General features: G+C 57.4%; 1 protein-coding gene across 3 annotated transcripts in view; it reads right to left on the reverse strand.

The window, feature by feature from the left end:
• The window catches only part of SCNN1B (sodium channel epithelial 1 subunit beta), a 56357-nt gene continuing 34518 nt past the window's right edge, over positions 1-21839 (reverse strand). The window contains exons 2-13 of one of the 3 annotated variants that reach the window (XM_081819863.1): positions 21204-21522; positions 18751-19027; positions 16516-16706; positions 9349-9452; positions 6971-7134; positions 6641-6748; positions 4384-4501; positions 3320-3395; positions 3141-3198; positions 2432-2493; positions 1141-1216; positions 1-905 (exon numbers count right to left, since the gene is read on the reverse strand). In XM_081819863.1, coding sequence (XP_081675989.1) covers positions 525-905; positions 1141-1216; positions 2432-2493; positions 3141-3198; positions 3320-3395; positions 4384-4501; positions 6641-6748; positions 6971-7134; positions 9349-9452; positions 16516-16706; positions 18751-19027; positions 21204-21514 — 1926 coding nt within the window. In that variant the 5' untranslated portion in view covers positions 21515-21522 and the 3' untranslated portion in view covers positions 1-524. Of the gene's footprint in view, positions 906-1140; positions 1217-2431; positions 2513-3140; positions 3199-3319; positions 3396-4383; positions 4502-6640; positions 6749-6970; positions 7135-9348; positions 9453-16515; positions 16707-18750; positions 19028-20782; positions 20939-21203; positions 21523-21839 lie in introns of those variants that run through there. The other 2 variants (XM_031025339.2, XM_081819864.1) reach the window with 2 other exon arrangements.

The raw sequence follows: 21839 nt of genomic DNA on the forward strand, positions 1-21839 counted from the left end.
TCTATGTGTTCTACTTTTATTTTCTAGAACAAAACTCAGGCCACCTGGCAGCAGGCCCCCCCACCCCGCCCCTGGGCCTGATGCTCTTCCTGCTCTCCACAGTTGCTGCCTTCACTAAACCCATTGGCAGAGGTCAGCCAAGGCCAGGACAGAAAACATTCTGAGGACAGACAGCACAGCATGACCAGCTGTTTGTCTCGGGAGCAGACGGTGAGTGGCACTGGGAAAAAACTAGCCTGTTTGCAGAGGACAGTGTTCCAGGGTCTCTGGAGCCAAGCTGGGGACGTCCCAGCCAAGGATCAGGTCAGGTTGGGGATGTGGACAGGAACCAAATGAGTACACATTACCCACATCTGTACCCACACCGTGACCCTACAGAGCCCTTGGCCTGGGACTGGCCAGGAGCTGCTGGTCTCTCTGTTGAGGGACACACATAGACTGTGGCCTCAGATTCCCATCATCCTGGCCCTTTGGAGAGAGCACCCCAGAGTGAAGCCTGGGGCCATGATGTCGGCTTCTTGGGTCTAGATGGCATCGCCCTCACTGTCAGACTCGATGACGTCCAGCGGCTGCAGACGGAGGGAGTCATAGTTGGGAGGTGGGGTGCCCGGGATGGGCAGGGTCTGCTCATCAGGGTAGGTCCCAGGGTCGGGGCCAGGCCTGGCCACATCAGGCTGGAAGCCAAAGTTGGTGTGAGCCTCCACCAGCTCAGCCACGGTGGGCGGCGGGCCAGCATAGCGAGCCTGGGCCCGCCTCTGCCGCAGGCTCTTGGCGAAGGCCACCAGCTTGATGATGGTGATCCACACAAAGTCGATGAGGATCTCTCCGAATTCAATGAGGCACAGCACCGAGCCCCCCATCCAGAAGCCAAACTGGCCGCCCAGGTTTGAGAGCAGCCAAACAATCTGTGGGGAGCAGAGGGTGCATGGCCTGGTGGGGGTCGGGCCACAGATTCCTGCCTTGAGCCCTGCCTCACGGCTTCCCCGGAAAGGGGCTGTTGGCCAGGAAGGGGGACAGGGTGACCATCTCAACCCAGGGAAACCATTCTAATTTCCGTTGGGCTTGGGACCCTCCCCACCCTCAGGGTGCAGGGTGGAGGGGCAGCAGGGAGGGCTGAGAGTCGGGAGCCCCCAGACTCACGTTATTGGCTGCTGACTCCTCAATGATGCGATAGTTGAATTCTTGGAAGTAGATGTTGAGCTTGACGACTCCCTTCCTGTAGAAGCAGCAAGAAGGGCTGGTGCCCCCTCCCCGGGACATGCTTGTGCGTGCACGTGTATGCACACAAACACACACACACACACACGAGAGATAGCCAAGGGGCAGTCCTCTGCCTTGAGCTTCTCACATGTCCACTCCCAGGAGGGGTGAGGTCCAAGCAAGAGCCCAAAGTGCGGCCCTTCCTGTCCCCTCTGGGCCTTGGGGCCACGAAGAGCATCTCTGCCCAGCATCCTTCCTGGGGGCCCCGAGGACTGCCTCTGAGCTCCCCTCTCCCACCCCCTGGGGGGGCCCAGTCCATACACAGTAGGCTCTGGATAGAGTCCTAAGCCTTGCTTCTTTATCAGGGGACCTGGGGCACAGAGAGTTGGCCAAGCGGGTTTCCCCTTTGCACCCAATAGTCCTCAGAAAAGTTATGCTCTCTCACACCTCCAGTCTTCTGGCTGAGCATCTTTGCCTCTTCTTATTTGAACAGTTCCTGCTCCTCCTTGGAGAGTTAGCTCAAGTGTCACCTCCTTCTACAGACCTCCCTTATCTCTCAGGCAGATAGCTTCTTCCCTGCTGTGCTCCCAAAGGAAGGGTCTTACACAGACTCTCACCACCATAAGCCCTGTTGGCATATTTCTGTTCTCTAGACTGGAGCTTCCCAAGAATATGGACCTGTGTCTTTTCTGTGCTCAATTCATGTTTGTGTTTGATGGGTGGAAAGATGGAGAAATGGGTGGAGGATAAGTGGATGGATGGATGAGTGGAAGGATGGATGAGTGGATGATGGGGGGATGAATGGCTGGATGGGTGAATGGATATAGATGGATGGGAGGAAAATTAGAGGGATGATGGATGGATGGATGGATGGATGGATGGATGGATGGATGGATGGATAGACAAGCAAATGGATAGATGGATGGGTGGAAGGATGGATGAATAATGGAGGAACGAATGGGTGGATGGGTGGGTGGATGGATGGATGGATGGATGGATGGGTGAACAGGTGATATATGGAAGAACAGGCTGTCCTTGGGAAGTGGTAGACCCTGAATTCCATTAGCTGGCTTCTCTCTCATTCCCAGTGCCTCATCCTTCAGGCCTCCTCCTGGATCTGACCAGTGTGAGAAGGTATCTGAGGAGCTGCCCTATATCCAAACCCCTCCCTTGGGGCTCTGGTTCCTCCCATTTTCTGCATTCCCCAGCCCCATCCAGACTCTAGGCTCACCTGTTCAAGGTGATATTGGTGCTTTGGTCCCGCTCCTGAGACAGGACGTGGAAAATCCAATCCTGGAATCCAAGAAGGCAGCTGAAAAAAAATGGTACCTCCAGCACCCCCTCCCAATCATGGGCCCTGCTACGGGTTGGGGACACAGCCCCGAAGCTTCCCGAAGGCCCAGGGACGGTGTGTTGGCACAGAGAGGAGGAAGGTAATGGTGCCCCCTGGCTGCTGCTGTTGGGAGAAGGCCTTCTGGGCTCCAGACACTTCCCCCAGATGCCCAGCCATCCTGCGCCGCCTCTTTCCCACCTCTGGCCCTTGCAGGTGCTGTCCCTCTGCCTGGATCCTCCTCCCCAGCCCTGCCCAGGCCAGCTCAGCTCCTCCTGCCACTTTCACTCAAACGTCGCCTTTGCAGGGAGGTCTTCCCTGACCACTCTGTCTAAAGGGGTTTCCCCTGGTTACTCTGCGCTCATCCTGTCTACTTCGTGCCATTATCACACTTTGAAATGATCTAATTTCCGCATGTTGTCTGTCTCCCCCACTAGAATGTAAGCTCCCTGAGAGCAAAGGGCTGTGCCTCTCTCCTTCACTGCTGTGTCCCCAGCACAGCGCCTTGGGAGACATGGCTGGAGGGACAGACAGCGTGCAGACCTGTGCCCAGACCTGTCCCCCAGCCCAAAAGTGGGCGGCCAGGAGCTTGGCCACTCCACCACCTCACCTCAGACGCCTCAGAAGGCCAGTCGGCCATGGAGATGGTCATCTTGTACTGGGTGTCACTGGAAGAGAGAAGGCAGCTCTGTGGCCGTCGCTGTCCTTGCTAGCACTGCTCCCCACCCCTGCCCCCCGAGTCTCCGCACCCCCCACCCCCGTCCCCCAGTCTCCATGCCCCCCACTCACTTGCAGGACTCCTTGCACATGTTGATGCAGGTTTCCCTCTGGGCCACGCTCATGCACAGGTGCGAGTAACAATAGGCTGAGCAAGACAGGGGTGGGGGGGAGGGGTGAGACTTAAGGGAGGGGATTTCTAGATGTTTTCCTCTCCCCCTTTGAGCCTCCGGCTGCCCCCTGCCCTCCTGGCCATGGCCACCCAAGGCCGATGGTTCGGTGGGAGGGGGCGCTGTTTCTGCCCAAGCTCTCCTGCCATGGAGGGTCATCCCTTCCCCCGCCCCTGCACCCCCGATGTCCAGCCATTTCGCCCCAGCCTGGCCTAGGGGAGTCTCTCCCCAGACAGCCCAGACTCAGCTCAGCAGGATGAGAGCAGCTTTCCCTCTGTCATCCCCACTCAGGGCTGGGGGTCAGGGTGATGGAGTCATGCATGAAGGGATGGGTGGTCCAAAGGGATGGTTCCCCCCTCTTGGCTACATATTTCGTTGGTTTTATGAGGTGGTGGGACTCTCCCTGCCTCCGACAACATCCATCATGTTTGGACGCCAGGGTTCCTCCTTCTGTGGCGTCGGGCCTCAGACTCTTGGAGGCCACCTCAGTCTCCCTTCCCACCCAGCACCCCACGGAGAGACCCAGTGAGCTCACACACACGGACACGCATGCTGAGGCTCATACGTGTGGCACTGTGGGTGCATGCGCGCACACACCATGTGGGCACATGAACCAGCGTGCACAGATGAAAACACTGGAAGCCATCCACGCCCATGTGTGAACACACGTGCAGACCTGGTCCCGAGTTTTGTGCATTAAGACACGAGCATACAAATGCCCTCTCCCATGTGCGCACACACACGTGCCCTCGCCAGCCGCTGCACGCCAAGCTCATGCGTGTGCAGGCATTTACGGGGCACACATACACAGGAGGGAGGGGGCCTGGGGCGGAGCGGGCTGCAGGCCATGGAGGCGCAGGCCCGGCCCCACCCCCAGCCCTGCTGAGGACGTGGAGCTCTGCCCCTGGCTTTGCGGTCAGAGCCCCAGCCGGCCCTGGGCGCCAGTGCCCGGGACTCTGCACTCACCCCAGTCTGGGAACTCGCGGTTGTTGCAGTATCTCTCCCCATGGGGCAGTGGGTACAGGAAGTGGGCACAGCTGCAGTTCTGGATCATGTGCTCTTGGAAGCAGGAGCGAATACAGGCCTGCGGTGGGAGGGCGGGAGAACACGGCCATGACTGCGATGCCCCGTCCCAGCCCCGGGGTAGGGGCCCCGGGGGAGATAATGCCGAGGCCCGGGGAGCCGGGGAGCCAGGGGAGGAGTCTCCCCGGCTGAGGAGCTGCGCCTCGTGGCCCCTGCAGCCAGGACGTGGCTGTCCTGCTCAGTGCCTGGTCCCCACAGAGGGACTCAGGCCAGACCCAGCTCTCTGAGGACCCCACCTTGCAGAGCCGGGGCCCCAAACAGGACATGGGGAGGGGTGGCTTGGTCCCAATACTGTAGCCAACCTTCGATAGGTCTCATTAACAGGGCTGCCAGCCTTGATGGAGCAGAGTGTCCCCTCGTGGGGGCAGGGGGAGGAAGAGTGGGTTTGGCGCCTTGGGGACTGCGGAGGATGACTCTCTACTCGTGCTGGGGTTTCAGGTAACCCCAGCCTGGTTCCAGCGCACTCGGAGGCCAATTGCGGTCACTCACGGGTGGAGCAGGGTGACAGTCGCCCCTGTGGGCTAAGGTCAGGAGAGCCTGGCATCGCATGGGGAATGGAAGTGGCTGGTACTCCTGTGTCTCCGCTTGTCCCAGCTTCCCGAGTCCTGCGTGTGGAGGAGCCCTCGCTCCAACCCTTGCTATCCCCTGCTCTGGGCTCTGCCCCACCGGCCACCAAGCCAGCCTGCTCCGTCCCAGCTATTCCCACTCCCGGCGCTGCTCCTTCGCAGCCTAGCAGGCCCTGTCCTGTTCTCCCTGACAGGGCTGTGGTCTCCCTGCGGGCCCAGCCGGGAGGAGCAGAGCGGGGGCGAGGGGGCCAGCGGGGTCCAACAAGGAGCTCTGACTTTGGGCCGGGGTCTCGCATTCTTCCAGGCCTCACCGTCTCACCCGGAAAGGAGGAGTCCTCTCTAGGCCCCACGACAGAGGCCGGGGGGTTGGAGGGATGCAAGCAGAGCACCCGACCAGGGCCTGGCTGCACCGGATGAAGCAAGAGCTGAGCTTTTTCTGGAATGAGGTCTCTAAGGCTGAGCCTGACGGATGCCTCTGTGGCCTCCCTCTCCATGCTCCCCACCTCCCTGTGCTGCCTGGCTGTCTGTCTATCCCTTCATTAGCTCGGAAGCTTCCCAAAGTTCCCCATTGCAGGCAGAAGCCCCTCCAGATAGAAGGCGGCCAAACCAGCTGGGTCAGGGTGTGGGGCGCACAGGTCAGCGGGACAGGGTGGGCGGGGGGGGGGGTTTCCAGGCAAAAGGGAAGCCCATGCCATGCTCAGGGCTAGCAGGCACAGAGGCAGGCCCTACACTGCCCCCCCTCATGCCTCAGCTTCCTTATCTGCCAAGGCCGCCCGGGCTGGGGAAGAAGTGTCAGCCAGGGGTCACGGTCGTCACCTGTGCGGAGACTTTAGACGGTTTTCTCCACTGGGGCTGGGTCTCGGGACAGGCGCCCCGGGCTGCCCTTGGAGGTCACGGTGAGAGGGAAGCCCCAGCTGCAGCAAGGGGGATCGAGGCCGGATACAAAGAGGGACTTCTCAGCTAAGTCGATGAGGCCTTTGTGCTGGGGCCTGTACACCCTGATTTCCTCCTTCCTCATAATATTACCTACATCTTAACATCGCTGTGAGGATTAAATGAATCCCTGTATGTAAAGCACCTGCAGCAGGGCCTGCCTAGCACGTGATGAGCCTGCTCCTCTCCGTATATTAGTACTTATAACAAGTAAATCATATATACATATATATATGATAAATGCTATTATTAGTATATTAATAAATGCTACTACCACCCCGTGGGGTGTAGACAGGATCACAGGATGATGTAACACGGGCCAGCCCTTAGCACAGCATCTCTCCCACATAAGCGTTCTTTTTGGGAGACCCCAGAGTGAGATCCGTGTGTTTTGGGCATCCCCACAGGCACAACTGCCGAGTGGGGACGAGCAGTGGCCGGCCCCGGGCCCTGGTGGGCACCCAGGGACGGGACTGGCTCCCCAGCCCCAAAGGCCACAAAACCCACCAAACCGCCCTGTGGTCACCCACAAAAACCCGGTACAGCCCGTCCTGCCAGGACCAGCTCCCCCAGAGCCCTGAGGCCTCGGGCCTGGTAGATGCAGACTGCCAGGGTCCCCGGAGCCCGCGCTGTCTTCCCACCTGGATAGAGTAGGTCGTGTTGTAGTCGCTGTAGAGGTTCCGTACGGGGACGTCGGAGCCATTCACGGTGCACTGGCTGTAGGGCTCCCCCTTGCGCTCCAGCTTGTCCTGTGTGCGGAGAGGTTGCTCCGTGTGCGCCTCCCTCCCAGCAAGCACCACGGGGGTCGGTGGGGATGCCACGGGCCCCAGTAGGTGCCAGAGCGTGCCCACCTTCCGCCAGAGCATGCTGGCCCTGGTCGGGGTTCCAGCCCGAAGACAAGGCGGGAATGGGCCGCGAGGGAAGCTTCCACCCTCAGCCCCCCTCTGGCTGCCCTCGGGCTGTGGCCATACCACCAGCACCCCGATGGATGTCTCTGTCCCTGACATGGCGTAGATGCCCTCGTCTTTGATGAAGGGGTAGGACCTCTGCCCATGAAGCAGCAGGCGGGCACCGGCCGTGGACGTGAGGAAGGGCACGTAGTCCTCCTGGCCTATGTCCAGGATCAGCTTCAGGCCTGTGGGAAGGTGGGGCCGAGGGCTGCCTCAATTCGCTCCCCAACACACCCACCTGTCCAGGCCCCCTCCCCACCCAGCTAAGGAGACCTCTAGGGCCCACGCAGGAAGCTGGCTGCCCCTCAAGAAAATTGAGACTTCTTGCCTTCTCCAAGGCCCCCTTCCTAGCCCAAGCCACCCTGCCTCTCCCTCCCCCCCAAGCCCTGCAAGCTCTTTCCACATGGCAGGTAGATCCAGGGGTGCAGGACTGCCCTGTTCCACCTGAAATCTTATGAGTCCTCGTTCTCATCATTCAATCCCTGTTGGCTTCCGTGCTCCTTGCTGCTGCTGGGCCTTCGCAAATGTTATTCCCTCAAGAATGCTGTTTCCTTTCTTTGGGATCATGTCCCTGCCCCCTTTACCCTTCACCTAGAACCTCCTGCTCTTCCTTTGGATCTCAGCCCAAGTGTCACTTCCTCCAGAAGCCTTCCCTGACTACCAAGACTAGGTCTCCAGCTCTGGAAATATTCCTCCCAAGTACATACCTCACTTATATGAATCTTTTATTGTCTGTCTTCCATCCCCCCCCGGATGGTTCCCTTCTTGAGGGCAGAGACTAGACCCCATATCTTAGGCACCACCATAGGACCATGCTGAGTGGCTAGGACAACAGGCTAGCATTCATCGAGCACCTGCTACGTGCTGAGTGCTGGGCCAAGTGCTTTATTATGCATGATCTCACTGGTGCTCACAAGAGCAAAGGTATTATTATAATCCCCGTTTTACAGGTGAGCAAACTGAGGCACAGAGAAGGGAAAGGACTTGTCCAGGGTCACCCAGCAAAGAAGGGGCATTGTTGGGGTTCTAACACAGGCAGCTGAGCTCCTTGGTCCTAATCATCTGCCCCTGTGAAGCGAGGTGAGGTGACCGGCGCCTCTGTGATACACAGTGACCTCAGGGGCTCAGGGGCTGGGTGATGGGCGGTCAGCATCCCCTCTGGGCCCCTCTTGACCAACAGCCCTGAGACTTAGAATGACAGCCTGCCTCCCAGAGGCTGGGGAGGCCAGAAGCTGTGGGGTAGGGGAGGGAGGATCGCCAAAGCCATCCTGAGGCCACCATGAGTCTTTCCCCAGAGACGGGCCAACACAGTGGCCTCTCTCATCGACCGCTTCTCGCTCTGTTTACTCCTTCACCCCCTCTCTGTCTCATTCAAGAACCGCATCGCAATGAGGCTCAGTAAGAGTATGAGCTCTGCTACAGGTCAGCTGGGTGCTCTTGGGCAAGTTCTTTAAGCCTCCAAAGAATATTCAGCATATACTGAGCACGTAGGACATGCTAGCCACTGTGCTAAGTGGGTGACGGCCTCATGTCACAATGATACCGTGCAGTGCACACAATAGGCTCTCCTAGGCTATCGTATGCTGTTTTTGAACGGGGAAGCCACGGCTTCCAGAAGGTCAGTCTTGAGCTCAGGCTCACCCGGGGGGTCAGTGGTGGAGCTGGGGTTTCCCCCGGGGCCCGGGAGCTTGGGCTCAGCAGCAAAATGGGAGCACTGGTCCCTAGCCCAGGCATTGATGGGAGCTCTGGGAGGATCATAAAGGAGATTTTCAATTTTCTAGCATTCGTGGGCCCTGCTCAGGGAAGCTATAGTTTAACATTTACCAAGGTCAAAATGACTCCATCAAAACCTCAGAGGCTCTATTTCCACCCTGAGCGGCACACATTGTACATCTCCTTTGTTAAATAATCAAAAAGGAGCATTCCAAACATAAAGGAAAAAAAAAAACCAAACACCGTTTGCCATAAAATCAAAGTCATACAGCCTTGCACGCACTAAAAACATAGGATAAAGTCTGTCACTTTCCGGAACGGCCTTGGTCATGATGGTTTGTAACCCTTTATGTAAAAACCATATATAATCCTGCTCCAAACATTCGTTTCCTGAAGCACTCTCTTCCTTGTGAAGACTGTGTATCACCAGCAGCTCTCCTAACTTGGGCTCCAATAAAACTCTTCCTTTCTTTTTAAAAATTTAAAAGGGGTTGTTCATTTTGCAGGGACAACGGAACGGCTCCCCGCACACAGAAGAGGCCCAACTGTGGCCGCCCCTCCGTGGGCCACCTCCTATCTAATCCCGGCCCTCCCCCTTGACAGCTCGTGGTCACTGGGTCTTCTAGCCCCACGAGGTGGGGATTTCAAGCCCCATGGCTCCAGCCCCAGGATGAACCAAGACTTACCAAACTCAGCTCCGGGGTTGGCAGAAGGGAGCGCCTTCTCTGTCATGCCCCAGTTGAATATGTAGCAGTTGCCATAATCCGGGTGGAAGATGGATGTGAAGTTCCTAAAAGAAACACTATCAGCCAGAGAGCAGGGCCCACCCCAGCCGGTGCCTCTCTGACCATCTGCTGTCCAGGACGCATAACGGAGGGAGCCGCAGAACCCAGCCAGGTGTGCTGGGTAAGCTGGGAACTCAGAGAGGGAAGTGGCTGACATGGTGGGTTGGAGAGGGGATGAATCAGGAGAGGGCCCCCCAGAGGCCGAGGAAGGACACAACTTTATAAGGAGGCATGTGGGACCCTATACAGCGTCCTCTCTTACGTACTGGAAATGTTTCCTAAGGAAATAAGTCAACTACCACAAGAAACGTTTCCATAAAGATGCTCACAGCAGTAGCAATGGTATCCTTTAGTTTCAGAGAATTCAGTTAAAAAAAGACTTTTTTGGATATGGAACATTTCAAACACAAAAAAAGTCAAGACAGTGAAGTCCACCACCAGCTTCAAGAATCATCACGGCGGGGCCACTAATGTGCTTCATCTCTACCTGCCCTGCCCCATCTCCCTTCCATATTATTCTCAAGCAAATCTCAGACGTCATGATTTTGTCTGTAAACATTTCCAGATGTATTTTGAAAAGTAAGAATTCTTTTTTTTTTTAAGATTTTATTTATTTATTTGACAGAGACACAGCGAGAGAGGGAACACAAGCAGGGGGAGTGGGAGAGGGAGAAGCAGGCTTCCCGTGGAGCAGGGAGCCCGACATGGGGCTCGATCCCAGGACTCTGGGATCACGACCCAAGCTGAAGGCAGACGCCCAGTGACTGAGCCACCCAGGCGCGCAGTAAGAACTCTTTTAAAAAAGTACTGCTGTTACAATGTTAAACATAACTAACAAAAATTCCTTAATATTGTTAAATATTCAGTTCAAAGCTCTAACCATCTCCTACATGTCGATTTTTGTTTTTACAATTTATTTGTTTAAATCGGGATCCAAATGAGGTTAACATGTGATTGGTTGATAGGCCTTTCAAGTTTCTTCTAATCTATGGCTCCCTCCATCTGACTTTTTTTTTTTTTCTTGTCATATAGCTGTTAAAACAGTTCTGGTTTGACCCAGCTAATCCTTGGAGAGGCAGTAAATGGATCAACATTTCGCACCCCGGATGAATTAATGGCTTTGGGCAACACCCACTGCTGTTGGTAATAAAACATAAAAATCCTCCCCAAACAGGACCGAGCATCTGTCTCTAACCACCATTCAGGAAATACTGGAGACAGACGAACAGGTTCAAAGACACCAAAGAAAAGTCAACCTACAAAATCCAGACCTTGGGGAATGCAACAGGATAAACACCCCAGTTCCTTCCATAAATACCCTGTGAGAGAGGAAAGGGGACACAACCTACAGATGAACAGAAACTTTAAAGACTTGGGTTGCAATCACAATGTGCTGCCTTTAATTGGATCCTGATTCACACACACAAACGAGCAAAAAGGTAGGACATTTATGAGCGTGGACACGACTGGAGAGTTGATGGTATTGAGGAATTATTGTCAAAAAAATTTTTTTTCAGGTGGGATAATGGCATTGTGGTTTGGTTTAAAAAAAAAAAAGCCTTTCTCTCTTGCAGATACGTTCTGAGCTCTTTACGGGTGAAAGACCCTGGAGTCTGGGCTTTGCTGCAGAATGGATGAGAGGGGAAGAGAGTCGTGGCTGTGGGATCGGGAGGGCGCGTCCACGTGAGGTCATCATGCTCTATTCTGTCTATAAGTGTTCCTCAGGTCTCTGTTAGGAATAGCTTTACAAACGTCTTTGCGTGGTTTTGTTTCGTTTTTCTTGTTTTATTAAAAACAGGAAGGAAGGGGGCTGAGTGCAGAAACAGCCACCGAAATGCGTACTGCATAGTTCTGCGTACATTCTCTCATTCGATCCTCACAGGAACCCCGTGAGGTCAGCTGTTATTTGCCCCAATGTTGAGATTAGGAAGCCATTCCCTCCACCTTTGCACCCCCCCCCCATCCCTGCACTGGCAGAACGAGGTGGGTCCCGGGCAGGCTGTAACATCCAAGCTGGGAGTTGACCCTGGGCAGATGTGAGCGGCTTACTCCATCTCTGGGCTTCAATGTCCTCAGTAGTGAAAGGGAAATCAGGAAGAAATCACATTTCTTCACTCCACAAGTGTTTACTGAGGCAGGTGCAGGGTTGGGGACAACTGAGGTGAACAAGAGAGTCCTGCCCTGGGCATTCACCGTGTGGCGGGGGGACCCAGCGTGGCGAGGGCCTCGGAGTAGCGTCCTGTCCATGCTCCCCTTCCAGAACCTGCCTCTGGCTAGTCCTCCTCTCTCCATCGCTGAGGCTCCCCCCGCAACAGGGTTCAAGCCACCAGTGCCCGGCCCTGCGTGCCTCCTGCAGGAGCCTCTGCTACCCCTCTTGTTCTTTTTTTTTTTTCCCCTCTTGTTCTAGTAGGATGTTCCTCTGCACAGCGGTCAGGGCGATGGTTTGAACTGTGAATCAGGCCAGGGTACACCCCTGCTCGGAACCCTCCAGAGGCTCCTCAATGCTCACAGAAGGAAACGCAAACGCCCTACGTTGGTCTTCTCCCCCTTGTCTGTTACACTCCAACAGCATTCCGAGATGTTTCTGAATTCAAGGCCCCTGTGCCTGGAATATTCTCTGACCAGCTGGCCATATAAGTGGCTTCTCCTCATCTTTCAGGATTCACCTGCACTGAGACCACCCCTCCCCGCCGCCCCGCACTCCCCAGGCAGAGTCACCTCCCCACCCAGTTACTTGATCGTTTCTACTTGCTTATTCCCTGATAGCATGCGGTCAAAATCGGAAAGGATCTTTAGGTAACTGCTTGCTTATCAGCAGCCCTCTGCTTTAGAAGGTAAGCCCAGGGAGGGCCGTTGTCTGTCTCAAGGGAGGAAGCATTTAGAGGCTAGGATCCCCGGCCGGGCAGCCAGCCTGCCTGGATTCCAGTTTCCGCTTTGTCACTGCGTGGCTGGGCAGCCTGGCCCGCCCCACCTGTAACGCCGGGATGGTAAGAGCACCCGCCCCACAGGACGAAGGCGAGGGTTGGATGCGAGCACATGGAAATACTCAGCAAGTGCTGGTTGCCACGCTCCCCACTCTGCCCTCAGAGCCTGGCCCACAGTAGACAGACACTCAGTAAATATTTGTTGGGGAAATTAGAATATGTGATAAGCGGACCAACAGAGATAAGCTTGGAGGAGTGACACCTCATTCTCCCTGGGATGTGTGTGTGGGGGGGGTGGGGGTCACGGAAGGGTTCTTGGAGGAGGGGAGGCCTGAGCTGAGACTTTTAAGGCTGGCTAAGAGGTAGGCGAGCAGCGTGGAGGGCAGCGAGGAGAAAGGGCACATCGGGTGGGGAGCACAGCTCAGGCAAAGGCCCGGAGGGAAGAAATAGCTCTGGGCGGGTACTAGGGAGTCTCCATCTGTGGAGGATCAGGGCTGGGGCCACAGGAGGAACAGAGCAGGGCAAACTGGCTGAAGCCGGGCACTGTTCTGGAGAGCGAGACCCCGCCCCAGGCGTGTGGGGACACAGTGTTCCCAAGAAGCCGTCTGTCTGCAGCCCAGGAGCAGGCAGCGGCTCAGGACGCAGCCGGATCCCCTCCTGCCCGTGGCTGTGCTCTCTCCATCTCGCTGTGTGTGCCAAAGACCTGCTTGTTGGTCATGCCCTTTACTTGGAGAGGCTGCTCTCAGCACCCGCCGACTCTTGTTGCCCCAGAGCCAGGCATTCTTCCCCAAACACCTTCCCGGGACAGGTGTCAGGCATGTGGCCCGAGACCAGGGCAAACCCCCAGAAAAGACCAGAGAGGTAGAGCATCCTGGCAGGAAGCAGGATAACAGCGGTGGTACTGTGTGGTTGGAGTCGGGAAAGGCTTCCCAGGGTGGGAGCTAGTGAGCCGGTCCCTGAAGCAGTAACAACAAGCTACTGCTGCTTATATATGCCTAGATCTTGGTTTCTAAATACCGTTCTCCAATAAAAGGAACCAGAGCTCCTCAGAGAAACGGCTGCTTCTAGAGCTGGGGCATCTGAGGTGCCAGAAAGGAAGGAAGTAGTCAAAAAAAAAAGAGAGAGAGAGAGATGGGGACATGTCAAAGAGACACAGGAGCCCGACGCAAGGAGCTGCTACTGGCCCGAGCTGGAAGAATGTAAGAAAATAAATAATGTGGGATGCGATTACAACCCAAATATACACAAGTCCGTGCCGGTACAAATGAGTGAATAACATGAAGGAACAGAGAGGAGGGAACTCTTCCCCACAGAAGATTTCCAAATAGTCTGTATTCCTGTCTCCGGGAGACCAGGAGCCGAGGCCCCCTGTCCCCGAGTCCCCCCTAGAGTGTGGGCTCAACTTCGCGACTCCTTCCACATGGAAGGGAAGATGGTTACCTGGCGATGAAGAAGGCTGTCCCCCCCTCCCCTGCCCCGTAACCAAGTGAGGAAGGTCAACATCCCAGGTGGTGTCCCTCCCGGCGTACGATGTGATGAGGAGGACACCTCACCTTTGTGCTATTCTTCCCCTAAACCCATCTTATCTATATAAACCCAAATCAAGGACTTTCCGTGACACACCATATATGTCCTTCCATCCCCACGATAGCCCTATGAGGCCATGTCACGATCCCCATTTTCCAGATGAGAATACTGAGGCCCAGAGAGGCCAAGACGCGTGCCCAACAGCCCACAGAGCTGGCATCCAAATCCAGGCAGTTTGGCATCAGGGTCCAAATGTGGCTCCTTTTCCCCTAATTACAGCTGCTGCTTCTTGAGCCTTCGCCACGGGCGAGGGACAGAGGATGGAGTCAGAAGGACAGTGCGGAAGCGGGGACGTAGTGTTTGGAGCCCGGTGCTGGGAGGGCCGAGGGAGGCCCGTGTCCTCTGGCCCCGGGTCTGAGGCTGACTCAGGAAGGCAGGTGACAAAGAACAGGCTCGGGAGACATGGCTGGGGAGGGACGATGATGCTCTGGTTTTCTGGTGGCCGAGACTGCCAGCACAGCTGCTCACCAGCTGTGTGACCTCAGAGACGTCGCTGAACCTCTCTGGGCCTTGGCTGCCTCCTACAGAATGGGGTGACATAAGAGTACCTTTCTCATGGGCTTGTGGCCAGGGTTAGATGAATTTTATACCTGTGAAGTGCTAAGAATAGCATCTGACACATCAGCAGGGCTCAATACATGTTAGCATTATTATTGAATAATGAGCTCCTTATCAAATGTGGGTCTAATGATAATACTAACTATTATTTATTGAGGCCAGCACTCTGTCGGCATATCACCTCACTGAACACTCACAATAACCCAGCCAGGTAGGCATGTTATTACCCCATTTCACAGAAGAGGAAAACCGAGGCCCATCGAGGTTAAACTTGTTTAGGGTCACACGGCTTGTAAGACAGGGCAAGGATTTGAACCCGGGGGTCTAACCGCACAGCCCAGCCTTGACCCCCTCGCTAGAGTTACTCCCCAGCCACAGCCACACCACAGAAGCGGCGTGGCCGACGCTGGGTGTTTTGCCTGCCCAACGCCATCCGTTCCCCCTTCTCTGCTAACAGCTCCTCCGCTTCTCTTTGGGGGACCCCAGCCCGACTGCTCAGTGAGAAGAGCCCTGGCTGGGGGGCTGGGGGCTTAGGTGGGAAAGGGAGGGTCCGTTAGGGCCTGCGGGGACCTACCGTCAGGTCCCTGGGCCCTGAGCGGGGTCCCGGTGTCAGAAGATCGTGGGCGGCTCCCACCTAACCCCCGGCCCCCCAGCCAGGGCTCTTCTCGCTGAGCAGTCGGGCTCCAGGCTTGAAGGCAGAGCCTGACCTCTCTCTCTCCAGCCGAGGGGGCAAAGGTGACGGCGTGGATGTGACACGCCGGTGCATGGGCTGCCTGCAGCCTTCTGGGAGGGCCACCAGGAGCGTCTGGCCAGGGATGCGCTGAGCAAAGGCCACCGGCTGAGAGCGAGGGGTTGGCAGCCAGCCATGCCGCCACCAATGGCAGGACGCGTCCCGTCAGCAGGGGCACCGGCCTGTGCTTTTCCACCTGCGGCCACACCTTTCCAGCTCACGCCACGCGGGCGGCCGGGTGTGCAGCTCCTCTGGCGGACGGCCCTGGATTTCCTGACACGGCCTGCACAGTGCCCGCCCCTGTGCGTTTTGGGGGACACAGGGTCCCTGCGGCATTCAGCAGACTCTCACTAGAGCTTCCTGAAGGCTCATGGGTGGAGGGAGCGCAGGGCTCAGGCACCGTCCCTGGGAGGGTGACACGGGAAGCCTGTCACTCATGAGACGTGGCAGGACTCCGCGGACTTCAGGGGCCCGAAGTGCGAGACCATGGAGCCCCGGGACCAAGAGGACACCAGCCCGCGTGGGCCCCGCACACCCCGAGGCCCTGCCGCCGCAGCTCTGTGTGGGCCCAGCCTCCAGGCGGCGGTCCCGCCCCAGAGACGCTAGGGCCCGGGGCTGGGGGTGTCAGCAGCGGGGGGGGGTGGGGAGTGAAGGAGGCGCAGGCTTTTGGGGTGAACATTATTCTCAGTCTGCCATCCTGTCCACCCTGGGGGTTGTCAGGGATGCCAGCGAACAATCCCAGGGCCCCGTTCTAAGTGCCCAGCTGAGCCAACTCAGCCCCGCTCCCGGGAAGCAGAGGCGGCGGCCGGATGGTCTGGGATGAGAACCAGGGCAGGAGGTGCTGGGGTGCCCGCTGGCTGTAGGGGGCGAACAGCTCCCAGCCGCCCCCCCTGCAGCCCCCTTGCCTGGGAAGTGAGGGGACCCCGGCCCACCCCCCACGAGGTACTGATGCAGCCGGGACAAAGGGCTGGCCCCTCAGGAGGACAATCCTGTGGTGTGGCTGATGCTCTGGATGCTGAGACGTCGCCTGAGAGATCACGGCCACACTGAGCTCTTTCCTCCTTCCCCATCCGCTTTCCTTTACAGACGTGTCCTAAAGCGAGTCCCTCCGTGCGTCATGGGCCCTCCACACATCCCTGTCTCAGGCTCTGCCCCAGGAGATCCGACCAGAGACCCCGAGGCACAGGACACGGTGCTGGTCCGTGGCCGCGCGGGGCTGTGATCTGGGGGCGGGGAGGGCAGGCCGGCTGGGCCAGGGGCGGCTCTCACCTGTAGTTGCAGGGCTCGGGCCCGAACAGGCAGGCCAGGATCAGCCGCTCGGCGGGGTAGCCCATCTCCACCAGCTTGTGCCTGGGCACTTGTGAGAAGATGTTGGTGGCCTGCAGGAGGTACCACTCCGTCAGGGCCTGGGTGGCGCTGGTGAAATTCCGGAAAGTGCACACGGTCCCGTTGAGGCGGCACTGCGGAAGCCGAGTGGGGTTCTGGTGGACACAGGGCGTGCTGGCCACCCCCCACCACTGTCCCCAAGGGCCAGCTGCCCTTCCCCTGGTGGCACCGCGGTGCCGGGGCTAGCGGCTGCTGAGCCGGTGGAGAATGTGTTCACCCCACGCTCACAGGGCTCAGGGGCTGTCCCCTCACACATGGCTGCTGGGTCACTAGGTCTCACACACGGTCGCCAGCCACCCCTATACTAGTCTTATGCATGAGCAAATACACTCACACACACGCACACGCCCACCTCCTGACATTCACAGCCACACGATGTCATGGTCACAACCACACACACCCATATCCAAACTTTCTCCCGGCGCACATACCTAGCTGATCCACATTCACGCTCCTGTGGCCACAGAGACAGACGCACCTGGACCCTCCAACTCCCCTGACTCCTTTGCCGGCCTCCTCGAAGACGTCCAGAGGCAGCTCCCTGGAGGCCGTGTGGACCATGAAGGACTCGAGGCTCAAGGCTCCCTCTCCCTCACTGGGGGAAGGAGCTGGGCCTTGTCAGCCTGAGCCCTGTGAGGGGCGCAGCCACCCCCCCCCCAACAGCCGGCCCACCATGACACCCAGGTCACCGTGCAGACACAGCACTGCGGCGGCCCCAGGCCTCTGGCCTCAGCCACTCTGCCTCTGTCGGCGCTCACAGTGGGCCTTCCTTCTGGAACCCCGGAGGCCGGGAGGAGCTTCTCCGCATTGTGAAACTGCTTTCCCCAGGGCTGGCCAGAGGCACTGTCCTCAGGCCCATTCCTGGAGGTCTCCTCGTCTCTCCTTAGGGAGATGACGATAATATTTAACACTCACTCTGTCCCAGGCTCTGTTCTGAGGGCTGTCTATTACCGCATTCAATTGTACAGCAACCCTACTCCATCATCGGGAGGAAACTGAGGCCAGCAGACTCTCCTCCCCACCACACGTGCACACCCGCGCGCACACACACACACACACAGCATGCACCGCGTGCGCACACACAGGGCTTGACCCCGAGATCCGGGGCAGCCCCCCGGAACGAGCCTGCTTCACAGATGAGGAGCCAGACACGGGAGGCCGGGTAACGCTAAAAACCAGTAGGGCACTGGGCAGAGAGGGCACGGGGCCTCTGGAGCCTCGGACTTTTCGCTGGTTTTTCAGAGATGTAGGGGGAGCCCCGACCCGGTGGAGGCCCCCACCCAAGGGTGACCATCCGAATCACCAGGGAGGCTGCTAACAATACAGATTCCTAGGCCCGTTCCGCTTCCCCAGGAGTGGGGGCCATCGCAGCATCCCCGCGCAGGGCGGTTACGCTCTGGCATCGGACGGCACTGCAAGGCTGTGGGTTTTCACCTCCCCGGTATTTATGCTCTTGTCTTTTGATAGCAAGACTTAATTCCTTTTTCAGGAAAGCACCTTTCAGCCCCCCTCACTGGGTCCACGTGGTAGAGGCTGACGTCAACCCAGCTCCAGGGCGCATGACCCAGGACTGGCCAATCATGAGAGCCCATTCTCCGTCGCACGGTGATTGGTTGAGGGGTGAGCATGTGACCCAATGGGTTGGTCCCAGGACTTTCGCTGAGGGTATTGGGGAACAGCAGTTCTGTTTCTCGGGGGAGAGTGCTGAGCTGATGGGGTGTATGTCTGGCATTGCCAAGACCTTCTGCATGGAGAGAGCCTGCCAGAGAGTGAGGTTAACTGGGAGAAAAGCTGAACAAAAATGGAGTGAGTTAGGGTCCTGATGGCAGCATTTGAATCCCTGAACCCATTCTACCCCTGGAATTCTCAGTATGTGAGCCAGTGAATTCCTTGTTTTGCTTAAGCTAGTTTGACCTGGGTCACTCGCATCCAATAGTGTCTTGACTAACATACCAGCGCTATTAAAAAAAAAAAAAAAAGCTTTGTAAACATACAAAATTGGCACTGGCTTCTAGCCTGCCTTTCCCCCAGCAAGACCCAGATTATTAAAGGAAAGAAAATCCCATCAGCCTCCCTGGGAAGGGTCTGTTGCTCGATGTGTGCCCGGGGCCCACTTACTAGTCTCATGGCCACTTTGCACCCCTGGGCAGTGCAGGTCCTTCCTGGCGCTGGGCTGCTGCTTGCTGAGCCATTGTGGACATCCCCAAGGAGGTCAAGGACCACCGGGCGGCTGGGCTTCCGCTCGTCGATCAGAACCAACGGCGTGTCGTTCCAGATGGTGAAGTTCAGAGTCCTAGTGGCGTTGGCGTAGCTCTGCTCGGGAGCCAGGATCCTCTCCAGGACCGCTTCCATGAGCTCATCCAGATCCTTCAGCAAATGCTTGACTTTGGAATACCTGGGTGGGGAGGGGGCCAGTCAGGGGGGCAAGGGCAGCTGAGGGGCAGAGGGCAACCGCAGTCTGGGGTCCCCCCTACCCCAGCGTGGCTGCCAGCCACCACGTGTGAGGAGAGTGTTCTGTCCAAGCCCCCTGCCTCTCTACCCACCCGCCCAGGCATCCATGACTCCTTCTACCCACCCGCTCACTTCTTCATCCACCCAGTATGCAGTGAGCGCCTACTAGGCGCCAGGCAGTGTGCAAAGCACAGAGGATATGACAGCGAACAAGACACATGGGGTCCCTTTCCTTATGAAGTTCAAATTCTAAGGAGGAAGACTCCTAACCGCTCCTGGTTCCAATTCTCCAGCAGCGACTCTGGGAAAAGGGTCCAGTTTCAGGAGGGAGAAGGAGGGTGAGAGTGTGGGGCTGGGCTCCAGCAGCTTCTCGCAGCCTCCAGAGGCTGCCGTATTGGAAATGGTGACCGGTCGCTCTGGCAGAAATGTGTCCAGACCAGGGAGTGAGTGTTAACGCCTGGCCACATACCCACGTCCTGGTACAAAGGGGTACAGCGGCCCGAGCTGAGATCGGCTTCAGCTGCGGACACCTCCTGTCCCCGGACCATGAAACCAGCCACCTGTGTGTACACAGCAAGAGGAGGGCTCGGGGAGGGCGGTGGGCTATGGGGATGGGGGCTGCTAGGTTAGCCCGGATGTCCACACTGCTGTCGAGCAAGGTGGGTCATGGCCTGAGGTCTGGGTTCGAATCCTGCCATGCCACTTGGTATCCGTGTGACCCCTGGGGCAAGTTAGCATCTCCGAGGCTCTGTTCTCTCGTCTTCAAGATGGGGGGATTATTTACCCTGGAGGGCTATAGGTGAGGTGAGGTCTCTCCAGCACCAAGAACCGTGCCTGTCCAGGGCGGTGTTGTACTATGATGACTACGGGTTCTCTGGAGTGGCCCCAAGCAGGCAGGAGCCTGATTACTAGAAAGAAGGGACTTTCTATGGGCACCTGGGTGGCTCAGTTGGTTAAGCGACTGCCTTCGGCTCAGGTCATGATCCTGGAGTCCCTGGATCGAGTCCCGCATCGGGCTCCCTGCTCGGCAGGGAGTCTGCTTCTCCCTCTGACCCTCCCCCCTCTCATGTGCTCTCTCTCAAATAAATAAAATCTTAAAAAAAAAAAAAAAAAAGAAGGGACTTTCTGATCACTAGACATGTAATCAGGAAGTAAGAATTCCCTTCCAGGACCTTCTTTTGGACAAGAATGTTCCCTGTGACTCAGCCACGCTGGCCCTTCTGCAGTTCCTTGAAAGCACCAGACTCTGTCTCGTTCCAGGGCCGCGGCCGCCGTCCTCCACTTGGGCCACTCTGCATCCCACCTAGCTCGCTTCTGCTTATGCCTTGTTCTCCTCTGACTGACCCCTGCCCCTCCCCAACCCTGGCTAGGTCGGTCGCCGGCATGTCCCTTTCAGAGGCCTTGCCAGCACGTGGTTGCACGGTGGCAACTCTGGAGTCAGATCAGGCCTGGGTTCCCATGCCACAGTTGTTTGCTGTGTGTCTCTGGGCAAGTTCCCTAATCTCTCTGAATCTCCATTTCCCCACCCATAAATTGGGGCTAATACAGTTATGCCCACCCCTAGGGTGGTTGTGTGGATTAGAATTACATAAATCAACCAAAAAGCAATGGACATACTGCCTGGCAATTCATCAGCCCTTGATGTACTATTGCTATATATATTTTTTTATCATCGCGATTATAATTAATTCAAACTTACAACCCCTCGATCGAGAGTTGCATGCTCTGCTGACTGATCAGCCCGGTGTCCCTAGGAAGTTTATGAATTTTGAAAGGTACTTGCTGCAAAGGGATGACGCAAACAGGGAAAGAAGGAGAGAAGGAGAAAAAGGAGGGAAGGGGAGGATGGAAGGAAAGAAAAGGAAAACGAAGAGAAGGGAAGGGGGGAGAGAAAAGGGGGAGAGGGAGGGAGAGAGAAAGAGGGAGGGGGAGGAAGGGAGGGGGAGGACAGAGAGAGGGAGGGGGAGAGATGGAGAGAGGGAGGGAAGGGAAGGGAGGGAGGGAGAGTAGGAGAGGCGGCAGGGAGGGAGGGAGAGAAAAAAGGGGGACGGGAGAGAGGGAGGGAGGGAGGGAGGCGGGGAGGCGGGGAGAGCCAGCTCCGCAGTCCAGGGACCACCTACTGGAAGGGGCTGGCGTTGCAGATGGTGACGGCGGGGAAGTCCATGGTCTTGAAGCCGATGGAGAGCGACACGCTGACCTCCCAGCTCAGGTAGGTCCTGATGAAGACGCCCCACTGCCAGCAGACCAGGGAGGTGAAGAGCAGCGTGATCAGGAACCACATGGCCTTCTTCTTGGGCCCCTCGCAGATGATGCGCTTGGGGCCGTGGGTGTTGGTGTTGTTGCAGTACCACACCAGCAGCTCCTTGTACGTGTAGCCCGGGCCCTTCTGCAGCCGGTGCAGGCACTTCCGCAGGTACTTCTTCAAGTGCATCGCGGCGCCTGCGCGGACACCCCGACACCCCGCAACCAGATCCAGCGCGCGGCCAGCGGCCCAGGCGGCCCCGTCCCGGTCCGGGCCAGAGCCTGGGCACCCGACACAGGCAGCCGGCGCCGCCCATCCCAGCCTCCCTCCCCAGCTTGCTCTCTCCTCCTTTCTCTTCTTCCCTTCCCCCTCCCCCTCCCCTCTCTCCCCTTCCCTGCCCCTTCCGCTTCTCTCCCAACCCTCTTCCCCATCCCTCTCTCCCCTCCTTCCCTCCCTTTCCCTCGCCTTCCTTCCGTGCCCCTCCCCCCTCCTCCTTTCCCTTCCTTCCCCCTTC

The sequence above is a fragment of the Leptonychotes weddellii genome, chromosome 5 (genome assembly GCF_054177405.1).
Source record: "Leptonychotes weddellii isolate Sample4059 chromosome 5, ASM5417740v2, whole genome shotgun sequence".
Lineage (NCBI taxonomy): Eukaryota > Metazoa > Chordata > Mammalia > Carnivora > Phocidae > Leptonychotes > Leptonychotes weddellii.